The 18350-nt window shown below is 43.9% G+C and overlaps 1 protein-coding gene across 1 annotated transcript; it reads left to right on the forward strand.

Annotated features, from left to right (window-relative positions):
- Positions 1–5827: 5827 nt before the first annotated feature.
- STAR (steroidogenic acute regulatory protein) lies at positions 5828–16426 on the forward strand. The gene is made up of 7 exons (XM_048513197.1): positions 5828–5937; positions 9745–9858; positions 9998–10125; positions 10413–10571; positions 11788–11972; positions 13041–13134; positions 16215–16426. Exons 1-7 carry the CDS (start codon positions 5874–5876, stop codon positions 16320–16322), a joined length of 852 nt encoding a protein of 283 aa, XP_048369154.1. The 5' UTR covers positions 5828–5873; the 3' UTR covers positions 16323–16426.
- The last annotated feature ends 1924 nt before the right edge of the window (positions 16427–18350 follow it).

The following is an 18350-nucleotide window of genomic DNA, read 5'->3' on the forward strand; positions in this document are numbered from 1 at the left end:
TTTAGCATAAGTAGTATCTCTTTCTTTCGTACAACCCTACAATGCACAAAGATGTCACATATCTTCCATGCCTGGCACATATTTGTAATGCTTCAGGAGCAGAAGACTAAGTAGTAGTGATTTTTATACCCTGGTTTTTCTCTAAGGAGTCTCGAAACAGCTTATAATCACCTTCCCCTCCCCTCCCAGCAACAGACACCTTGTGAGGCAGGTGGGACTGAGAGAGTTCTGAGAGGACTGTGACTGGCCAACGTCAGGCTTTGTGTGTAAGAACGGGGAAACAAATCCCGTTCTCCAGATTAGAGTTCACCTCTCTTAACCACTGTCCCACGCTGGCTCTATAACTGTATTGATTACACAGATGGCTTATATTTTTATTGACACATTGCAAGCTGCCTGAAACTGTGATTCAAGTGGGGAGGTCTTGTGAGAAGAGGAGGAGCCCAGAGGGAAGCAATGAATTATATTTCCTAGCCTGGAGCAATGATGTACTAAACGGCTGGGCTGCAGGTGACCGGATGTGACATCAGATTCCACCCCCTCCTGTCTGCTCCCTTTTCACAAGTGGGGGCACCTTTTGGCCTTCAGAGGTGTGATATCTGTGGGTAGGGGGAATAATGGGAACAGGTGTTTCCTAAGCATGAGACATGCAACACACCAAAGCTGTAGGTGGATATAGAAATATACAGATGCACAGAGCATGAAACCAACTCACTTCCACAGAGTCCAAATCTGGTTCAAATTTACCTCAGTATTGTCTACTGTGGTTGGTGGCCACTCTGATTTATTGCCTCTGTTCACAAGGGACAGTTAAGCAGGTGCTTTCCTCCAAGAGCAGCTTGTCAATTTCTTTTCTTGCCTGGTGGTGTTGAAAACTGTCTAAGGGAAGGCAATTTTTACTATGCCCCTGAGCTTGAGCATCCTGACTTCCAGGACAGCTGCCTAGCCACTGGGATGCAGTGCTTCTATGCCCAGCATTTTGGCTTTACAGGAAAAGCAGAACGGGCCTCGAGTTCTTCCACCAGCAACCTGGAAGGTCAGGTTCTCAGCAGAAGAGCACAAAAACTTACGTCAAAGGAAACAGCTGGTGATTCACTGGCTCTTTGGAGAACGCATCCCTTTGGCTGTAACTCATCTGCAAAATGTCATCTCATCCTTGACTGTTATCATCTTCCTTTTGGCATCATGCTAGCCATGGGGAGCGGGGTGACGGGGAGGGAGAGATAATCCAGCCCTTTCCTAAGATACAGCTCATGTGTGTGTTTCTAAACAGAAGAAAGAGGCCTCCTACAGCTGCCCATATCCCCGATTTGTTTGCATCTTGGCACTTGAACCCCACTCCGCCCACATGCCTCCAGGAGAGCAAGAGCTGTCCAGAATTCCTCATGAAAGCAGTCCTTCCATACACAACAGTTCTACTATAAGGCCAGAATGGTTTATTAACCATCCTTAGTTTCAGTTTGCTTTTTTTTTAAACAATACTCGATTTCACTAGTTTAACAATGAAAACTTATTCTTATTCCATGCAGTTATGCTTGAAAACTCAAAGTCTTGCTTCCAGAGCTCTGCACTTTAGATTTTATAGGAATCATAGGTTGTGAAAGCAGAGTCCATAAGGAATCATGGTTCGGAGGTGGGAAATATGGAAACTGCATTCAACCAAATCTTCCTCACTGTGATCTGGCAAATCTGGAGAGGACTTCCACAGCCATTTCCCCCCAGCTCTTTTGTTTGCATCTCCCCCTTTACCTGAGTCTCAAAGGCTTTCAACAGTCTTATTTTATTTATTTACTTTATTAATTTTATATGCTTTCCTTTCCTTTGTGGACTCAGGGCAGCTTCCAACATTTACCATCAAAACATAAAACCATAAATAACAATTAAAACCCAGGTGATGAATAAAATCATTTCCCCAAAAAATAACCCCACCAAAGATAATGAGCTGCATTCAACCATGACTAAACCAGACAATAATAAGACCATTTTATTCCAAGGCTCAGGTGCTCAGTCCCTCTTTGCTTCCTCCTCCTCCACTCCTGCATCACGGAGTCGCTGAAAATGTCCTCATTCAATTTAACTCGTCAGCTGTGCTATCCAGTTTGGGTGCCTGGATCAATTGGAGGTCCTTTTAAAGGCATCAAAATTCTCAGCCTAACTTGGATACTGGTTTAGAATCCTGGTGACTGGGAAGGAAACAGATCCCAATTTTATTAAGAATGTTGAGTTTTGATTGTTGCGACTGGCAATATTTAGGCTGAAGACTTCCATCATGGCTTTGTGGATGAGGAGAGGAAGGAAGGTGGCATGCAAACCCCGGAGTAAGTTGGATGGACAGACTCGCTGCAAAGTCCAGTTGATCAGACTTGCTGTGGGAGTTCCATGCTCAGAACAGCATTCCTAGAGCGGGTGTTTTCTGTCAGATACGTAGAAGCTTCATGTGAGCTTGTTTGCATGGATTTTGGAGCATTTGCATGACGCCAAAGATATAACAGTACACAAACATCCATTGCACAATTGCACTGACGAGATATTTACAAAAACAAGCAGGAACATCGCAGTAAGTTGAACAACATTGTCTGATGCATTGGTCACAGTGTCTTCTGTTAGCTTGTAAAGGCTGGATTTTAAACAAAGAAGGTGTGATTTTAATACCCAGTGCTGGACTTAAGACATCATGAGGTCCTAAGCGATGTCAAATTTAAAGAGCACCATAGCATTAATCCTTGCCCAAGTAATTTATCAATTTATAATTTTTTGTGTGCATAATCTGAGAGGCTAATCTGTAGCTTACTTAGCTTGGCCAAAATCTAGTTCTGTTATACTGCACATACCAGACATCAAAAGCATCCCAAAAATGTCACACTGTCACTGTCGGAGTCAAATCTTGCCCCTGATTAGCTGCATTTCCAATAATTATAGGACTCTAATGTGTCATTATCAGAATTCAGCATGATATCTTCATCCCAGAATTTTCCTTACTTATACGTTTAGTGATAAATTCCAGTGATAGAGCATAAAGTCCCAAAATATTTATTTTAAGCATAACATTTCCAGTATTCGTTTTTAATTAAAAAATTTATTAGTAGCTAAACAACTTTACATAACAAAGAAAAATTTCAAAAAAGTACATTTTCCATAAGGACCCCCAGTTTTTTCTGTAACGAGTATAAGCACTAAAAAGAACATATTTCCATTTACCCTTTAACAACATGAATAAAATTGGATCTTGAGAGCTACTACCAATAAAAGTCACATTTTTCTCTGTTGGATCTTACTTTAACAATCCCCAACCTTCAAAACCACCAATCATCAATTTATTTATTTATGTTTTGTCCAAATAATTTATCAGGAGTTTCTAATTGTCCAAAAATTTAACTAAATTATTTTCTTTGAGTATGAAGTGAGTTTGGCCATCTCTGCCAACTCTTATACCTTCACCCACTGTTCGTCAGTAGCAGATGCAGATGGAGTTTTCCATTTCTGTGCACAGTGTATTCTTGATGCTGCTGTCATACATAAAGACAAAGTTCCATTATTTTTTCCCCAGAGATCTATTCACAAGTCCCAACAGGTAAGTGTCAGGTTCCATTTGCATGTATTGTCAAAGGCTAGCATCAACAGGCTGTTGTTTCAACACGTTTTACCGTGACAGACCTCTGAAGATGCCAGCCATTAATGCGGGCCAAACTTTAGGAGCAAAAACTACCAGACCACAACCACACACCCCAGAAAACCCACAACACCCAGTTTCATTTGTATATCTGCCTTTAAAATCTTTGAATTGTTGTATATATTAACCACCAAAATTCCTTAGCTTTTCCACCATAAATGATAAAATGTCCCTTCTTGAGGTTCACTTTCCAGCACTTATTCAACACACTTTTGTACATCTTTGCCAGTTTGTCTGGTGTTATATAAATATTTCCAACATTCCTGTCTGCCTAAATGATGCTAGAAAATGGGTCCTCTTGTGCTATGCTGATAGGACAATACAAAATACTGGAATGCTGAAATTCAGCTGGAGACATGAATTCAGAACTGAGTAAAACTGCCAATGACAAACTTGTATTCTTACATGAATGCAGAGTAGCACCAGCCTCTCTCCCATACACCAGCCTCCAGGGCTACCTGGCCCTCTGCGTGAAGGGTAATAGAATCATAGAGTTGGAAGAGACCCCAAACGCCATCAAGTCCAATCCCCTGCAATGCAGGAACACACAATCAAAGCACTCCTGACAAATGGCCATACAGCCTCTCTTTAAAAACCTCTGAAGAAGGGGATTCCACCACACGCTTAGGAAGTACATTCCACTGTCGAATAGCCCTTACTGTCAGGAAGTTTTTTCTAATGTTTAGGTGGAATTTCTTTTCCTTCACATTGAACCCATTACTCCTGGTCCTAGTCTCTGGAGCAGCAGAAAACAAGCTTGCTCCCTCACCAACATGACATTCCCTTCAAATATCTAAACATGGCTATCATGTCACCTCTTAGGTTTCCCAGAGCCTGGTGCATGCACCTTTTTCAGGGTCACAGGCAGCCTTGTTTCTAGCTTGATCTGCCACATTTCCAGGAGAGGCTTCACATTAAAAATATGGGATTCTTCATCACTAAGGCCTCTTCCACGCACGCAAAATAATGCATTTTCAAACCACTTTCAGAACTGTTTGCAAGTGGATTTTGCTATTCTGCACAGCTTTAAAGAGCACTGAAAGCATTTTGAAAGTGCATTATTCTGCATGTGCGGAATGAGCCTAAGAGAACTTTCTTTAACTGGGGAGCGGCCATGGCTCAATAGTAGAGCATCTGCTTGGCTTGCAGAAAGTTTCAGGTTCAATCCCTGGTATCTCTAGTCTAGTTGAAGGATCTGTCAGTAGGTGATGTGAAAGACTTCAGCCTGGCTTGCAGAAAGTTTCGGGTTCAATCCCAGTCGCTGCCAGTAAGAGTAGACAATACTTTGGTGGACCAAGGGCCAGATTCAGAATAAGGCCACTTCATGTATTCATGGTATGTATCCTACCAGCTCATCTCAAAGAGCCCCTTCCTTATACGTTTATGCACAGAGTCATCCTATTTTGGCAGTTCATCAACAATTTGGAGTGGTCCATACTCTCTCAGTGGATCCTCTGGCTTTTGATTGGATCTTGTTTTGATCTGTGGCTTTGCAGAGTATTATAGGAAACTGGCTCTCCTGACCTCTTTTTTTTTCATGATAACCTGTCCTCCTTCTATTCTGGATATAATCTCTTTGCCAGCTGAAATGTAAGATTCCCAGTTCCTGGAGATTTTGGAGCAGAGTTTCGGGAGGGAGTTGTGCAAGGATGGGGTACCATAGTGCCCATTCTCCAAAGCTGCAATTTTCTCCAAGGAGAGTGATATCCGTTATGCATTCTGGGAGAACTCCAGGATCCCCCTGAAGGTTGGGAACCTTACATTTGATGCATCAGTTGACATGAGCTCTTTCTCAGGAAAACATATGTCATAATCAATTTGTTATTCTTAAAGGTGCCACAAGATCCTTTGTTATTTTTAGCCATCCCTTTGGGAAATCCTTCTAGTTCATTGAAAAGTAATATTTTATTTTTAAAATTTTGTGTAATTTATATCCTGCCCTTTCCCCGTAAAGGATAGCATGTTGGCTTAAACAGTTTGTAGATTGCACAGCCTGCTCTCAGATAGGGGTCCCCCCCTCCCAAACATGATGTGATATATTTGACCTTGGCGTCAATGGGCCTTTCCTTATCTCTCTGCTGACAAACCAGCATCCTTCACTGAGTCTATTTAAGCCCTCTGAGGGCAGAGGAGACAGCAGAACAGCCGCAGCCTCCAAGACAGAGAACCCCCAAACAGGAGCATTTTACAGCAGAAGACGGCAATGTTGCCAGCAACCTTCAAGCTTTGCGCTGGTATTTCCTACAGACACCTGCACAACATGACAGGTAAGAAGAGGCAAAGCTGCAGTTGCATTTTTTTTTTTAAAAAAAAACATCACTAGTAGAAATAAAGCAACAAATTTGTGGAGGGTTGGTAGATTGATTGCTAATGAGTGGATATAATGGTCTGTGTGAATTTAGGTTTGGATAAAACACTCTTTAAGTGATGCATATAACACTGAATGTAAGACCAGGAAAAGACAGAGAAAGCTCTCTGCTACTCTCCTCTCTCTCTCTTTCTTCTTTTTTTGCTGATTATTTTTTAAAAATTGGAATAAACTGAATGTAGCTGAATAAAAATTGGAATAAACTGAATGTAGCCGTCAGTGAAAAGAAAAGTGTCAGATTTTTCTGGAAACCTGCACAACACTAACACCTCAGCTACAGATAACCTTTTTGTTGGCTGTTGCTTGTATCAGGGCCAGCCTTTTGCTATTATACAGGTAAAGGTAGTCCCCTGTGCAAGCACTGGGTGTCATCACAGCACAGCATTTACTAGGCAGACTAGGTTTACAGGTATAATAAATAAAATCTCCCTGGGCATTAAGATTGACTTGCCCAGAAATTGAGTAGTGGGGAAAAATGTACTGGGATAGGATCTTTTTTTAAAAAAACAAATTGATCTCCTTAAATATACAACCCAAAACAATGAATTTTCTGTCTCATGGAAATCCAAATTAGCATCACAATATAAGAAGCTACCATGACATTGCTGATGGGTGTACCAGAAATATTGTGAATTCTTTTGCACAGGGGTCTAAGGCTGCTGTGAGTGCCACTGCCCAAACGATTCAGATGTTAACAGCAGTTATTTGTCCATGATGGAAAATGATGGAAATCAGCACAGGTTGCACTCCCTTCCTTCTTCCTTCCTTCATTCACACAACACATCATGAGATAGGTTCCCAGTGTAATCCTGTTTTCGAATCTGAGTTTGGTTGAGGGGTGAACAGACTCCACTTTTCCCAGAAGTATTCCCCCATCAGGACTATGTCTGAGAAGAGGCAGGAGGGAGGAGAGGGGACAAAAGGGAACCAGAGACAGCTGTATCTGTGCTTATACCACACTCAGAGATTTGTCATAACATCTGGATCTAACTGATAGCAAAAAACTTCACCAGATTTGGCATTGTAACTCAGGAAAACTTGCAGCATTATTATAGAAGAAGAAGAAGAGTTTGGATTTATATCCCCCCTTTCTCTCCTGCAGGAGACTCAAAGGGGCTTACAATCTCCTTGCCCTTCCCCCCTCACAACAAACACCCTGTGAGGTAGGTGGGGCTGAGAGAGCTCCGAGAAGCTGTGACTAGCCCAAGGTCACCCAGCTGGCGTGTGTGGGAGTGTACAGGCTAATCTGAATTCACCAGATAAGCCTCCACAGCTCAGGCCGCAGAGCTGGGAATCAAACCCGGTTCCTCCAGATTAGATACACGAGCTCTTAACCTCCTCGACCAACCCATACCTCAAATCAGCCAGGCAAGAAGGCAGGCAAACACATAATCCTTTAATGTAACGTGGCATCTGTTCTTGGCATCATCCATCCAAAATATGATCTTCCCCATCTCCAGATCATATCAGACTACTGCAGGTCTGCACATCAAACCCACTGAAAGTACTTTGACTGTGGATTAACAAAACATGTATTGGGTTTTTTGTTTTTCAATCAGGGCCTTTAGGAAAGAGTTAGATTCCACCCTGTCTGCGTGCCCAGAGCTTACACAAACAAATGCAGACAAGCCCAGACTCCAAGACTACACAAGTGAAAACAGCCATCCTGCTAACTCGATGAAAGGGATCATCTTGTCCCAGCTACTGACAGAATACAAACCAAACCGTGCAGACCCTGTGCCTAGGACAGCCACAGTCCTAAGGGACAGTTCTCTGATTTTTCACAGTTACACAACACAAAAAGTTCCCCACCACTACCATTACATCTCATATCACTGATTACCTAACCCATTTTAACTGGAGACATCAGGAATTGAGCCTGGGACTTTTTGAGTTGAAGCATATGCTCTGCCATTGAGCCACAGTCCTTGCCAGGATGAGCATAAACTCTGTTTGTTGCCTGGTTTGCTGATACATCTCCCTCCTCCCCTCTCTTCTTTCATGCATAATCTTTGTCAGAAACTAACTCCAGTTACCTGCAACATACATACACAGGTGTGCAAGTTAAGGACAGTAAGTTTTTCCCCACACAGATTAGGATTCTAAATCTGGATTAAATCCTGGGTTAAAATCCCTAATTGTTGGAGGAAAGTTGATTCTATATAACTAATATGCCTGCATTTGAGTATTGTGGTGGAATTAATTTCTAAGTGGAACAGGAAAGGGGGGGGGGGTTGCACACAAGCCCGCAGAAGCCAGCTAGCACATATTGCTTTAAATTCAATTATGTTGTCTGAATGCAACCAAAGTGTCCACCCATTTAAAAAAAGGATTTAAATTGTTTCCTCCTTTATTTACAGCCTCACCCATCATGATCAGTGCAGAATTGATGTGCCTATTATTTACAATGCATTTAGTGTCATGCAATGGTCACCTCCAGAATAGACTATTGCAACTCACTGCATGCAGGGCTGTCCTTGAGAGTGCACCGGAAGTTGCAACTTGTCCAGAAAGTGGCTGTGCGGGGTCTTGTGGGGACACCATGAACAGCACATATTTAACCAGTGCTCCATCAGCTGCATGGCTCCAAGTGGAATACTGGATTAGGTTCAAGGTTCTGGTATTAATGTTTAAGGCCTTAAACAGTCTGGGACTTTCACATCCCAATATACTCTCCGTAGAGCATTGTGTTCTATGAACAACAACTTACTGCTGTTCCCTGGCCTGAAAAGCATCCAGCTGTCCTCAGTTCTGGACCTGGCCTGATGGAACAGTCTTTTGAGTGAGACCTGGGCCCTACAGAACTTGCTTTAGTTCTGCAGGGCCTATAAAAACGCAGCTGTTCCACCAGGCCTACAGTTGAAGGCAGCAATGGGTTTTCCAACTGGACTCCGTCTCCCTCCACCTTCCCCTGCCAGATACGAGAGGCTTGGTGAGTCGTCAGGACCAAGATAACGCCTGGAAGATTCTCTTGAGTACTGATTGATTGCTGGGATGGGTGCAGATGTCTGGTTGGAGTGCTGATTGAATCAACTTAGGGTGACACCATATAGATTAGCTAGGTGCATTGTCCAGCCAGCCACCACTTAGGGCCAGGGGAAAAGTCCAGGGGCCAACCACCTTCCTGCCCAGGCTTCCCACAAGATGGATCCCAAAACCCTCTGAGAGGCACCCACTTTCTGATGAGCAGTGTCTTACTCTTACTGCAGTCTTTGGTCCCCATGGTTTCATGGCATCTCTTAGCAGTAGGAGGGATCCAACTGCTTAAGGATAATGGAAGAATCTGCATTCTGCCAGTTAGCAAAGGGAGCCAGCAGTGTACAGCACGGATTGGTCCTATTCTGTGAAATCAAATCTGCCTCTATCTCCATCAGATGCTCTAACTTGAAAAATACTTGTGCTTTTTAAATAAATTCTTAAAACAATTTACAGCTCACCAGAGGCAGGCTGTGTCTTATGTTTACCTAGAAGTGCATTGAATGCTGTACTCTAATACAGGAATATATTCTGCCTGGTGTTAGTGAATCTACCATTAGGTGATAGGACCATGATGGACTCACAGTGCTTGTGTTTTGCGGGCAATATCCTAGACAGAATACCCTTCTTCTCTTCTGTAGGTCTGAGGTGTGTCACAGGGTAAATGAAAAACTTCAGTCATACCCACAGTTCCTTTTTTCATCCCAATATTATCCTTTCTTCTCCTCAGGCTTGAAGAGACAAGCTGCAGTTGCAATAACCCAAGAGCTGAATAAATGGATATTTGCCAGACCAGGTCCCAGTAAGTGGATCAACCAAGTTCGCAGAAGGAGTTCTCTGCTAAGTAAGTATAAAATGGGAGATAACAAGCTGCCCCCCCCCCCCAACACACAGTTTTGCCATTGTGCCTTTAAGACAGCACTATCTTGATTGATGTCAACCACTGGAAACACTGAGGGTCTCTCTCTTTCCCATCCTTACAGGTTCTAGACTGGAGGAGAAGAACTTTGGTGAAGCAGAGATGTCCTACATCAAACAGGGAGAGGAGGCCCTTCAGAAATCACTTAAAATTCTCAGTGACCAGGATGGCTGGAAAACAGAGACTGTGGAGGTAGGTTTGCTGCATTTTTTTTGTTGGTTAATTTACTGTGTGACCTTGTGGGCTCTGGGCAGTTCTCAGTCTCTCTGCATCCCATTTTATCTTCGCAAGTTCTTGTTGAAGTAGAATTGATTGAAAGTGATTAATCTGCCCATGGTTACTCCACAAAGGTTATAGCAGAACAGAAAACTGATCTGCCCTCTTCCATTTTATCTGCCATGTTACAGAATTGTTAGCACATCTGTCTTGGTTCGTGTAGACCAGGTACAGTAACCTTCAAGGTCTTGCTTTTTCTGCAGGGCAACGGTGACAAAGTTCTCAGCAAAGTACTCCCAGATGTAGGGAAAGTCTTTCGGCTGGAGGTGGTGGTTGATCAACCAATGGACTGTATCTACGGCGAGCTGGTGGAGAAGATGGAGCAGATGGGCAATTGGAACCCGAATGTCAAAGAAATCAAGGTGAAAAAACAATTGAGGAGGTGCATTCTCAGCAAAAAGGAACTATGCTAATGGGCTGGACATTCAGCTCCACAAGGACTGTTAAGCATATGTTTTTGCTATATCCTTTTCAACAAAACAAACTAAGTATAATTGTCACTTCATCTGTCAAGTGCTGGACCATCTTTGTTTCAGAATGCTCCACTGGGGTCCTAGTGCCTCCTTAGTTCTGTGGGAACAAACTGTTAACATTTCAAATCTGCAAAGTTTTCAGACTTTGTACTAGGACATTTTAAAATTAAGCAAAATCATTTTGGGTTCAAGATTAAGCACATCTCTGAAATGCAGCGTGCACTCCTATTGAAAACACGCACAGTGCTATTGGAGAGGGAAGGTTCAGTGGTCAAATATACGCTTTGCAGACAAACAAACATAAACAACTAGGTTCATTTGCTGGCATATCTGCATATCTACACATGAAGCTACTCAAATGAAACCACTGGTTCATAAAGATCAATATTGTCTACTCTGCCAGTCTAGCAGTCTTTTTTACTTGGAAATGCCAGGGATTGAATCTGTGGCTGATGCTCCACTATTGAGCCAGCCCCCCCCCCCCCACCATTAATACGATCTTGAGGGACAGATTGTGAGGAACATCCTTTTTCTGCCTCAGACTCGAGAAAGCAGCTGCTAGTCAGAGTAAGCAATATTCAGCTAGGCTGACCAATGGTCCAACTGTGTTTAAGGTAGTTTTCAATATGCATGTGACTGTGTGCACCCTATCAAATTTTGGAATTTGCTCATTTCTCTGTTTTATCATTTCCTTCCTCTTCTTTCTGAACCTGGTTTTGATAGGAAGCCTTGAAATGGTAGCTCAGAAAAGAACGATTTGTTGTGCAAAGCAGTTTTTAGGTCTAGAAAGCAGGGAAGCACCTTGAAACGCACAAAAATTAGGGTTGCCAGCCTCCAGGTGGGGCCTGGAGGCTCCCAGAATTACAACTGATCTCTGGACTGCAGCAGTCAGTTCCACTGGAGAAAATGGCAGCTTCAGAAAATGTATTCTGTGGCATCATATCCCTGCTGAAACCGCGCCTCTCCCTAAAGTCCACCTTCTCCAAGCTCATTGCCCTGATCTCCAGGAGATTCTCTACCCAGCATGGCAACCGTAGGCTTGAAAACACACACACACCCTATAAACTAACTCCTTTGCTTTCCTCTCTTGGAAATCTCAATGTAGATTCTTCAGAAAATCGGCAAGGACACTGTGATCACCCATGAAACTGCAGCTGCCACCGCTGGCAACATAGTTGGGCCACGAGACTTTGTGAGCGTCCGCTGCTCTAAGAGACGGGGCTCAACGTGTGTGCTTGCTGGCATGTCCACAGCCTACGGAGGAATGCCCGAACAAAAAGGGGTCATCAGGTAAATGATGTTACAAAAAAAAGACTGCCTTAATTCATGGCCTCCAATATTGAAAGTGCAGCTGTGTCTCTGTACAGCTGGATTCTGCCGTTTGGCTGCTTGAGAAATAAGTTCACACTTAGGCTTGTTGCTTAGAAAAGAAATAGAAGTTTATTGTTTATTTTTATAAGTTTATTTTTATAAGTTTATTTTTCATACTAGATAGAAAAAGGGAAAGTAAGGGCTTTTAGCCATCTACCTAAGGATGGAGAGAGATTGTAAAAAGAATGTGGAGAGAGAGGGAGAGAGAGAGAGAGAGAGAGGAAATCCCTGGGTGTAGCTTTCTGGGTAACAAAGGGACAGCAGCAAGAGAGGACAATTGAAAGGTCAGAGAGCACCCTATCTACCCCTAGAATTGACTAACTCTCTACTGCCCTCCCCTGAGACTTCAAAGTCTGTGCTAGCATTAAGAAACACTGCATAGTGATAGTCCGTTCCTTCCAACAAACATTTCCCAGTTGAAAATAGGAACACTTGTAGACAGTGGCATGGCGCCAATGGGGCCTGGTGGGGCACAACGCCCCTGGCAGAGCAGCGGAGGGGGGGTGACCGGGCCATGGGAGGGCGTTCTGGGGCAGGGCAGATGGCGCCGTGGCAGGGGCGCAGGGTGCATGTGCCCTGGGCACAGTTCCCCTTCACTCTGTGTCTGCTTGTAGAACATGCCCTTTCTCTTTCCAAGGATCTTTGTGCAAGCCCTCTGCCTTCAGTATTAAAAATCCAGTATTGCATATGACTGAAGGGGCTTTTCTACCCGCCATATTCATTTACTTCATCACACCTTGCTAATCTAAGAGCAGAGTAAATTATGCTGTATCAGTTGTCCATATTTGCTCAACAAATGTTTGAAATCCCCTCCGCTAAAGCCCTTTAGAATGCTTATCACCACCTTTGACTGAAGGTGGCCCACAACCAATGTAAATAGAATCTGGCCTGGATCTGCTCCAAATTCTGGTTCCTTGCAACTATAATATAACATGGAATAGGCGTGTGACTATTGTGCTAATGTGGTATTGGCCTGTGCTTCTACAGAGCTGAGAACGGACCCACGTGTATGGTTCTTCGGCCACTTACAGGCGATACCTCCCAGACCAAGCTGACCTGGCTTCTGAGCCTTGATTTAAAGGTATGTGTGCATGACGAACTTTAGAATGGCTGCAGAGGTGACTTTTCCTTGCAATGTGGATGGAGTTACTGTCGTCTCCTGGAGTACAGGTGTGGGGTCTGGGGTTCTCCCAGAATTATAGCTACATAAGAACATAAGAACTAGCCTGCTGGATCAGACCAGAGTCCATCTAGTCCAGCATTCTGCTACTCGCAGTGGCCCACCAGGTGCCTTTGGGAGCTCACATGCAGGATGTGAAAGCAATGGCCTTCTGCTGCTGCTGCTCCTGAGCACCTGGTCTGCTAAGGCATTAGCAATCTGAGATCAAGGAGGATCAAGATTGGTAGCCATAGATTGACTTCTCCTCCATAAATCTGTCCAAGCCCTTTTTAAAGCTATCCAGGTTAGTGGCCATCACCACCTCCTGTGGCAGCATATTCCAAACACCAATCACACGTTGCGTGAAGAAGTGTTTCCTTTTATTAGTCCTAATTCTTCCCCCAAGCATTTTCAATGAATGCCCCCTGGTTCTAGTATTGTGAGAAAGAGAGAAAAATTTCTCTCTGTCAACATTTTCTACCCCATGCATAATTTTATAGACTTCAATCATATCCCCCCTCAGACGTCTCCTCTCCAAACTAAAGAGTCCCAAACGCTGCAGCCTCTCCTCATAGGGAAGGTGCTCCAATCCTTCAATCATCCTCGTTGCCCTTCTCTGCACTTTTTCTATCTCTTCGATATCCTTTTTGAGATGTGGCGACCAGAACTGAACACAGTACTCCAAGTGCTTTATATAAGGGCATGACAATCTTTGCAGTTTTATTATCAATTCCTTTCCTAATGATCCCCAGCATAGAGTTTGCCTTTTTCACAGCTGCCATGCATTGAGTTGACATTCCCATGGAACTATCAACTAAGACGCCCAAATCCCTTTCCTGGTCTGTGACTGATGGCACTGACCCCTGTAGCGTGTATGTGAAGTTTGGATTTTTTGCCCCTATGTGCATCACTTTACATTTCGCTACATTGAACTGCATTTGCCATTTCTTAGCCCACTCACCTAATTTATCAAGGTCCGCTTGGAGCTCTTCGCAATCCTTTGTGGTTCTCACCACCCTACATAATTTGGTATCATCTGCAAACTTGGCCACCACACTACCCACCCCTACTTCCAGGTCATTTATGAATAAGTTAAAGAGCACTGGTCCCAAAACGGATCCTTGGGGGACACCACTCCCTACATCTCTCCATTGTGAGAACTTCCCATTTATACCCACCCTTTGTTTCCTGTTCCTTGATTGCTGAGTTTTCTCAACAGTCTCTGGTGAGGAACTTTGTCAAAAGCCTTTTGGAAATCCAAGTAGACAATGTCCACTGGTTCCCCCTTATCCACATGTCTGTTTACACCCTCAAAGAACTCTAGTAAGTTTGTAAGACAGGACTTGCCTCTACAAAAGCCATGCTGACTCTTCCTCAGCAGGTCTTGCTTTTCTACATGTTTAATAATTTTAGCTTTAATGATAGATTCTACTAATTTACCAGGAACAGATGTCAAACTGACTGGCCTGTAATTTCCCGGGTCCCCCCTAGACCCTTTCTTAAAGATTGGTGTGACATTGGCCATCTTCCAGTCTTCAGGGATGGAGCCTGATTTCAGGGATAAGTTGCATATTAATGTGAGAACATCAGCAATTTCATGCTTGAGCTCTTTAAGAACTCTTGGATGAATGCAATCTGGGCCAGGGGATTTGGTAGCATTTAGTTTATCAATGGCTGCCAGAACTTCTTCCTTGTCTACCACTAACTTCGCTAGTTCCTCGGATTCACCTCCTAAGAAGCTTGGTTCAGGTGCAGGAATTTTCCTCACCTCCTCTTGGGTGAAGACAGATGCAAAGAATTCATTCAGCTTCTCTGCAATCTCCTGTCACCTTTTAGCACACCTTTTGTTCCTTCATCGTCTAACGGACCTACCGCTTCCCTAGCTGGCTTCCTGCTTTTGATGTACTTGAAGAACTGTTTGTTGCTAGTCTTGATGTTCGCAGCCATGCGTTCCTCATAATCCTGGTTTGCCTCCCTTACAGCTAACTTGCTTCTCTTTTGCCACCATTTGTGTTCTCTCTCTGGTATTCTTCATCAGTTAAGTTGGACTTCCATTTTCTAAAAGACATCTTTTTTTCCCTAATAATTACCTCAACCTCCCTTGTTAACCATGGTGGCTTTCTTTTGGACTGGGCGCTGCCTTTCCTAACCTGCGGAACACATTCCAGCTGAGCTTTTAAGACTGTGTTTTTAAATAACCTCCAAGCACCTTGGACATTTTTGACTCTCTTGATTTTCCCTTTCAGCTTCCTGCGCACTATCCCCCTCATCTTTGAGAAATTTCCCTTTCTGAAGGCAAATGTAACTACATTAGTAGTTGTCACTTGTTTGTTCACTTGTCACTTGTTCGCTTGTTTTGTCACTTGTCACTTGTTCGCATAGCTGATCTTCAGACTACGGTGATTAGACCCCCTGGAGGAAAAAAAAAACCCCACCAGCTTTGGAGGGCAGACTCTATGGAATTACATCCCTACCGAGTGCCCTCCCGTCCCTAAACTCTGCTTTCACCAAGTTTCACCCCCGATCCCCAGGAGTTTCCCAAGCCCCCACCTGGAGGTTGGCAGCCCAGTGTTTCCCTGTGTAGAAACAGTTGCCACATTTCTGAGAGCACATGGGAAAGGGGGCCTTGGTTGTATGCACTTTGTGCTGTTCTGTGAGAGTCAGTAGGATGAATGTGTGAAGCGCAGACACTGGTAATGCACAAGAAGTAAGTAGCACCAGACACGTGCCTGATTACACATAAAAGCTGCCCTCTGCTGAATCAGACCATTGTCTGCCCAGGCTGGCAGCGGCTCCCCAGAGTCCGAGGCTGAGGTCTTCCACATCATCTACTGCTAGATTCCTTAACAGGAGAGGCCGGGGAGTGAACCTGGGACCTTCCGCATGCCAAGCAGATGCTCTACGACTGAGCCACCGCCCCTCCCCTCCACGATTAGACATCATTCATTGGCTGTGACTGAGTCGTCCATCCTCACCTTAGTATCTTTTTTCTTCTCCGCCAGGGATGGCTGCCCAAGACACTCATCAACCAGGTTCTCTCCCAAACCCAGGTGGATTTTGCAAACCACTTGCGCAAGCATCTAAGCCACACTCCCGCCGTATCCTGCTGAAACAACACCGCCTCCATGTGTAACGGTACTGCTGCTGTGCAGCGTAAGGCAAGCAGCCTTTCCCCGGTCTGACCAAGAGGGAATACATTACAGCCTACCATTCAGATGTGTGCACTCTTAGATTAATGTGTAAAAGTGAACTCAGAGAAAGATGCGGTTCTGCCAGTTAAGGGTCACTCAGAAAACCGGGCTGAGTCTGCAGGGTGGGGGTGGGGATTTATAATTTTTTTTAAATGTCTCTAGCAGTGGGTGATCATTGCCTAGGGAGACACCTCTGTGGCCCTGACAGGTAACTGTTCATCTGCCACCCAGTATGCTTGCTGGGGGGAAAAGCATCTTTTTCTTCCCCGAGCAACAGAACAGTACAAATGGAGGAAGCAGACTACCTATTTGCTTCATCATTCATTTAATGGGAAATAGTGAGTTTGGCCCTGCATGGCATTTAGTTGACAATGCACCAGACTCAAACAGCATAAATTATGCAATTCGTCCATGATTTAAGGCTGTCCTTAGCCCCAACTTTGTGCTTTTTCATAAAAGCTTGATTGATACCTTTTGCTTTAACTTATGGAAATGTTTGTGCTGCTCATTCTCCAAGGAGCTCAGGGAAGGGGGTGGCTGGTGCGGTCACATGCCCTCAGTCACGTCACAGATTAAAAGAGGGAGGGATGTTGTGTAATTCCCCGCAAGGTTGCCAACCTCCAGGTGGCACCTGGAAATCTCACCAAATGATAGTTATATCCAGACAAAAGGGATCAGTTCCTCTGGAGAAAATGGGTGCTTTGGAGAGCTAGGGGGTGAAAGAGGGCTGGAGGCTTCACTCCACCTGATAGATACAAAAGCAGTTGTTTGAAACAGACTCTGGCATCGGCCTTGAGGGGACATGACAGGCTGCCTGCTGTAATGTACCTTATTATGTACATTACAGCCAGTGCATCCCTAACCCCCAACTCACCCCATGCAACATAACATTGTGGAAGTGGAATTTCTTTTTTCTAAAATTCACTGTTTTTTAGATGTAGCCACCAAGTCCTCTGATTCTCTGTCGAATGAAGGGTCTGTCTATGCACGCTTTTGTGATTTCAGTCCTTGCAGGATGTGGTTTTTTATGCTACCATACACATAGGATGGTACTCGAGGAGGACGGGATGGTTTGGGAAGCGATTACTTGCCTCTAAGAGCAGACAGAGTGATGTTCTAAAAATTTACAGAAACCTCCTCTCTGCCTGTCCTCTCTTCGGATTTCTCTTTTGATAAAAAAAATGAATTGATTTGAAACAGTCTCCCCATTTCTAAATAGAGAAGAAATTGATTGTCGGATTTCCGGGGGAAATTGGGTAAAGCGGAATTAAGTGCATTCCTGTTTAACAGCACTAGAGTTTGCATTTGGACGATGTTTTCTTTAAACTGGGCTGCTACCTGTACTGATATAAACCTAGGTTAAAGGAGACATCATGCATACTGTGTATAGCTATAGCTCTACAGAAAAGTGCTTTCACCTTGCCAACACAATGCAGCTAGGAACCATGCAGCTAAGAACAGTCAGGGGTGGCTGAAAGATGAATTCCTACACTACCAATTCATGCTAACAAAAAATGTAAAAATCAACTTGCAAATGGCAAAATACTGTGACTTAGTAGGCACAGGGCCAGAAAAATGTCTCCTTCAAAGCTTGCCTTTGCTAGGAAACTATTTGCACAATCCCTCAGTTCCTTTCTCCTACTGAAACTAAGTTTAAGCAAGTGTACCTGAAACAAGTGCATATTCTTCCCCTGTTTGTTCAGCCCTTTCTCCATTTCCCTCTCCCATCCCTCTGTTGTTTTCCTTGTATCAAATGTCTAATTGTAAGCTCCTTGGAGCAGGGATCTGTCATCTTATCCTCTGGCAAATATCATATACACCAATGGTCATGGAGACATTAGGGGGGTGTAGAGAGTGAGGCACCCTTAAGGCCGTAGAAAATGTAGGCCTCAGTCTCTGCTAGATTGTGGCTAAAATGCACCATCTAGATTTTAAGCCATTTGCAAG

This window comes from Sphaerodactylus townsendi, linkage group LG12 (genome assembly GCF_021028975.2).
Source record: "Sphaerodactylus townsendi isolate TG3544 linkage group LG12, MPM_Stown_v2.3, whole genome shotgun sequence".
Classification (NCBI taxonomy): Eukaryota; Metazoa; Chordata; class Lepidosauria; order Squamata; family Sphaerodactylidae; genus Sphaerodactylus; species Sphaerodactylus townsendi.

Coding starts and splice junctions, on each gene's coding strand:
- STAR (XM_048513197.1), top strand. CDS start 5,874: ATGTTGCCAGCAACCTTCAAGCTTTGCGCTGGTATTTCCTACAGACAC. Junction 10,126..10,412: donor GGAAAACAGAGACTGTGGAG/GTAGGTTTGCTG, acceptor CTTTTTCTGCAG/GGCAACGGTGACAAAGTTCT. Junction 11,973..13,040: donor GAACAAAAAGGGGTCATCAG/GTAAATGATGTT, acceptor GTGCTTCTACAG/AGCTGAGAACGGACCCACGT.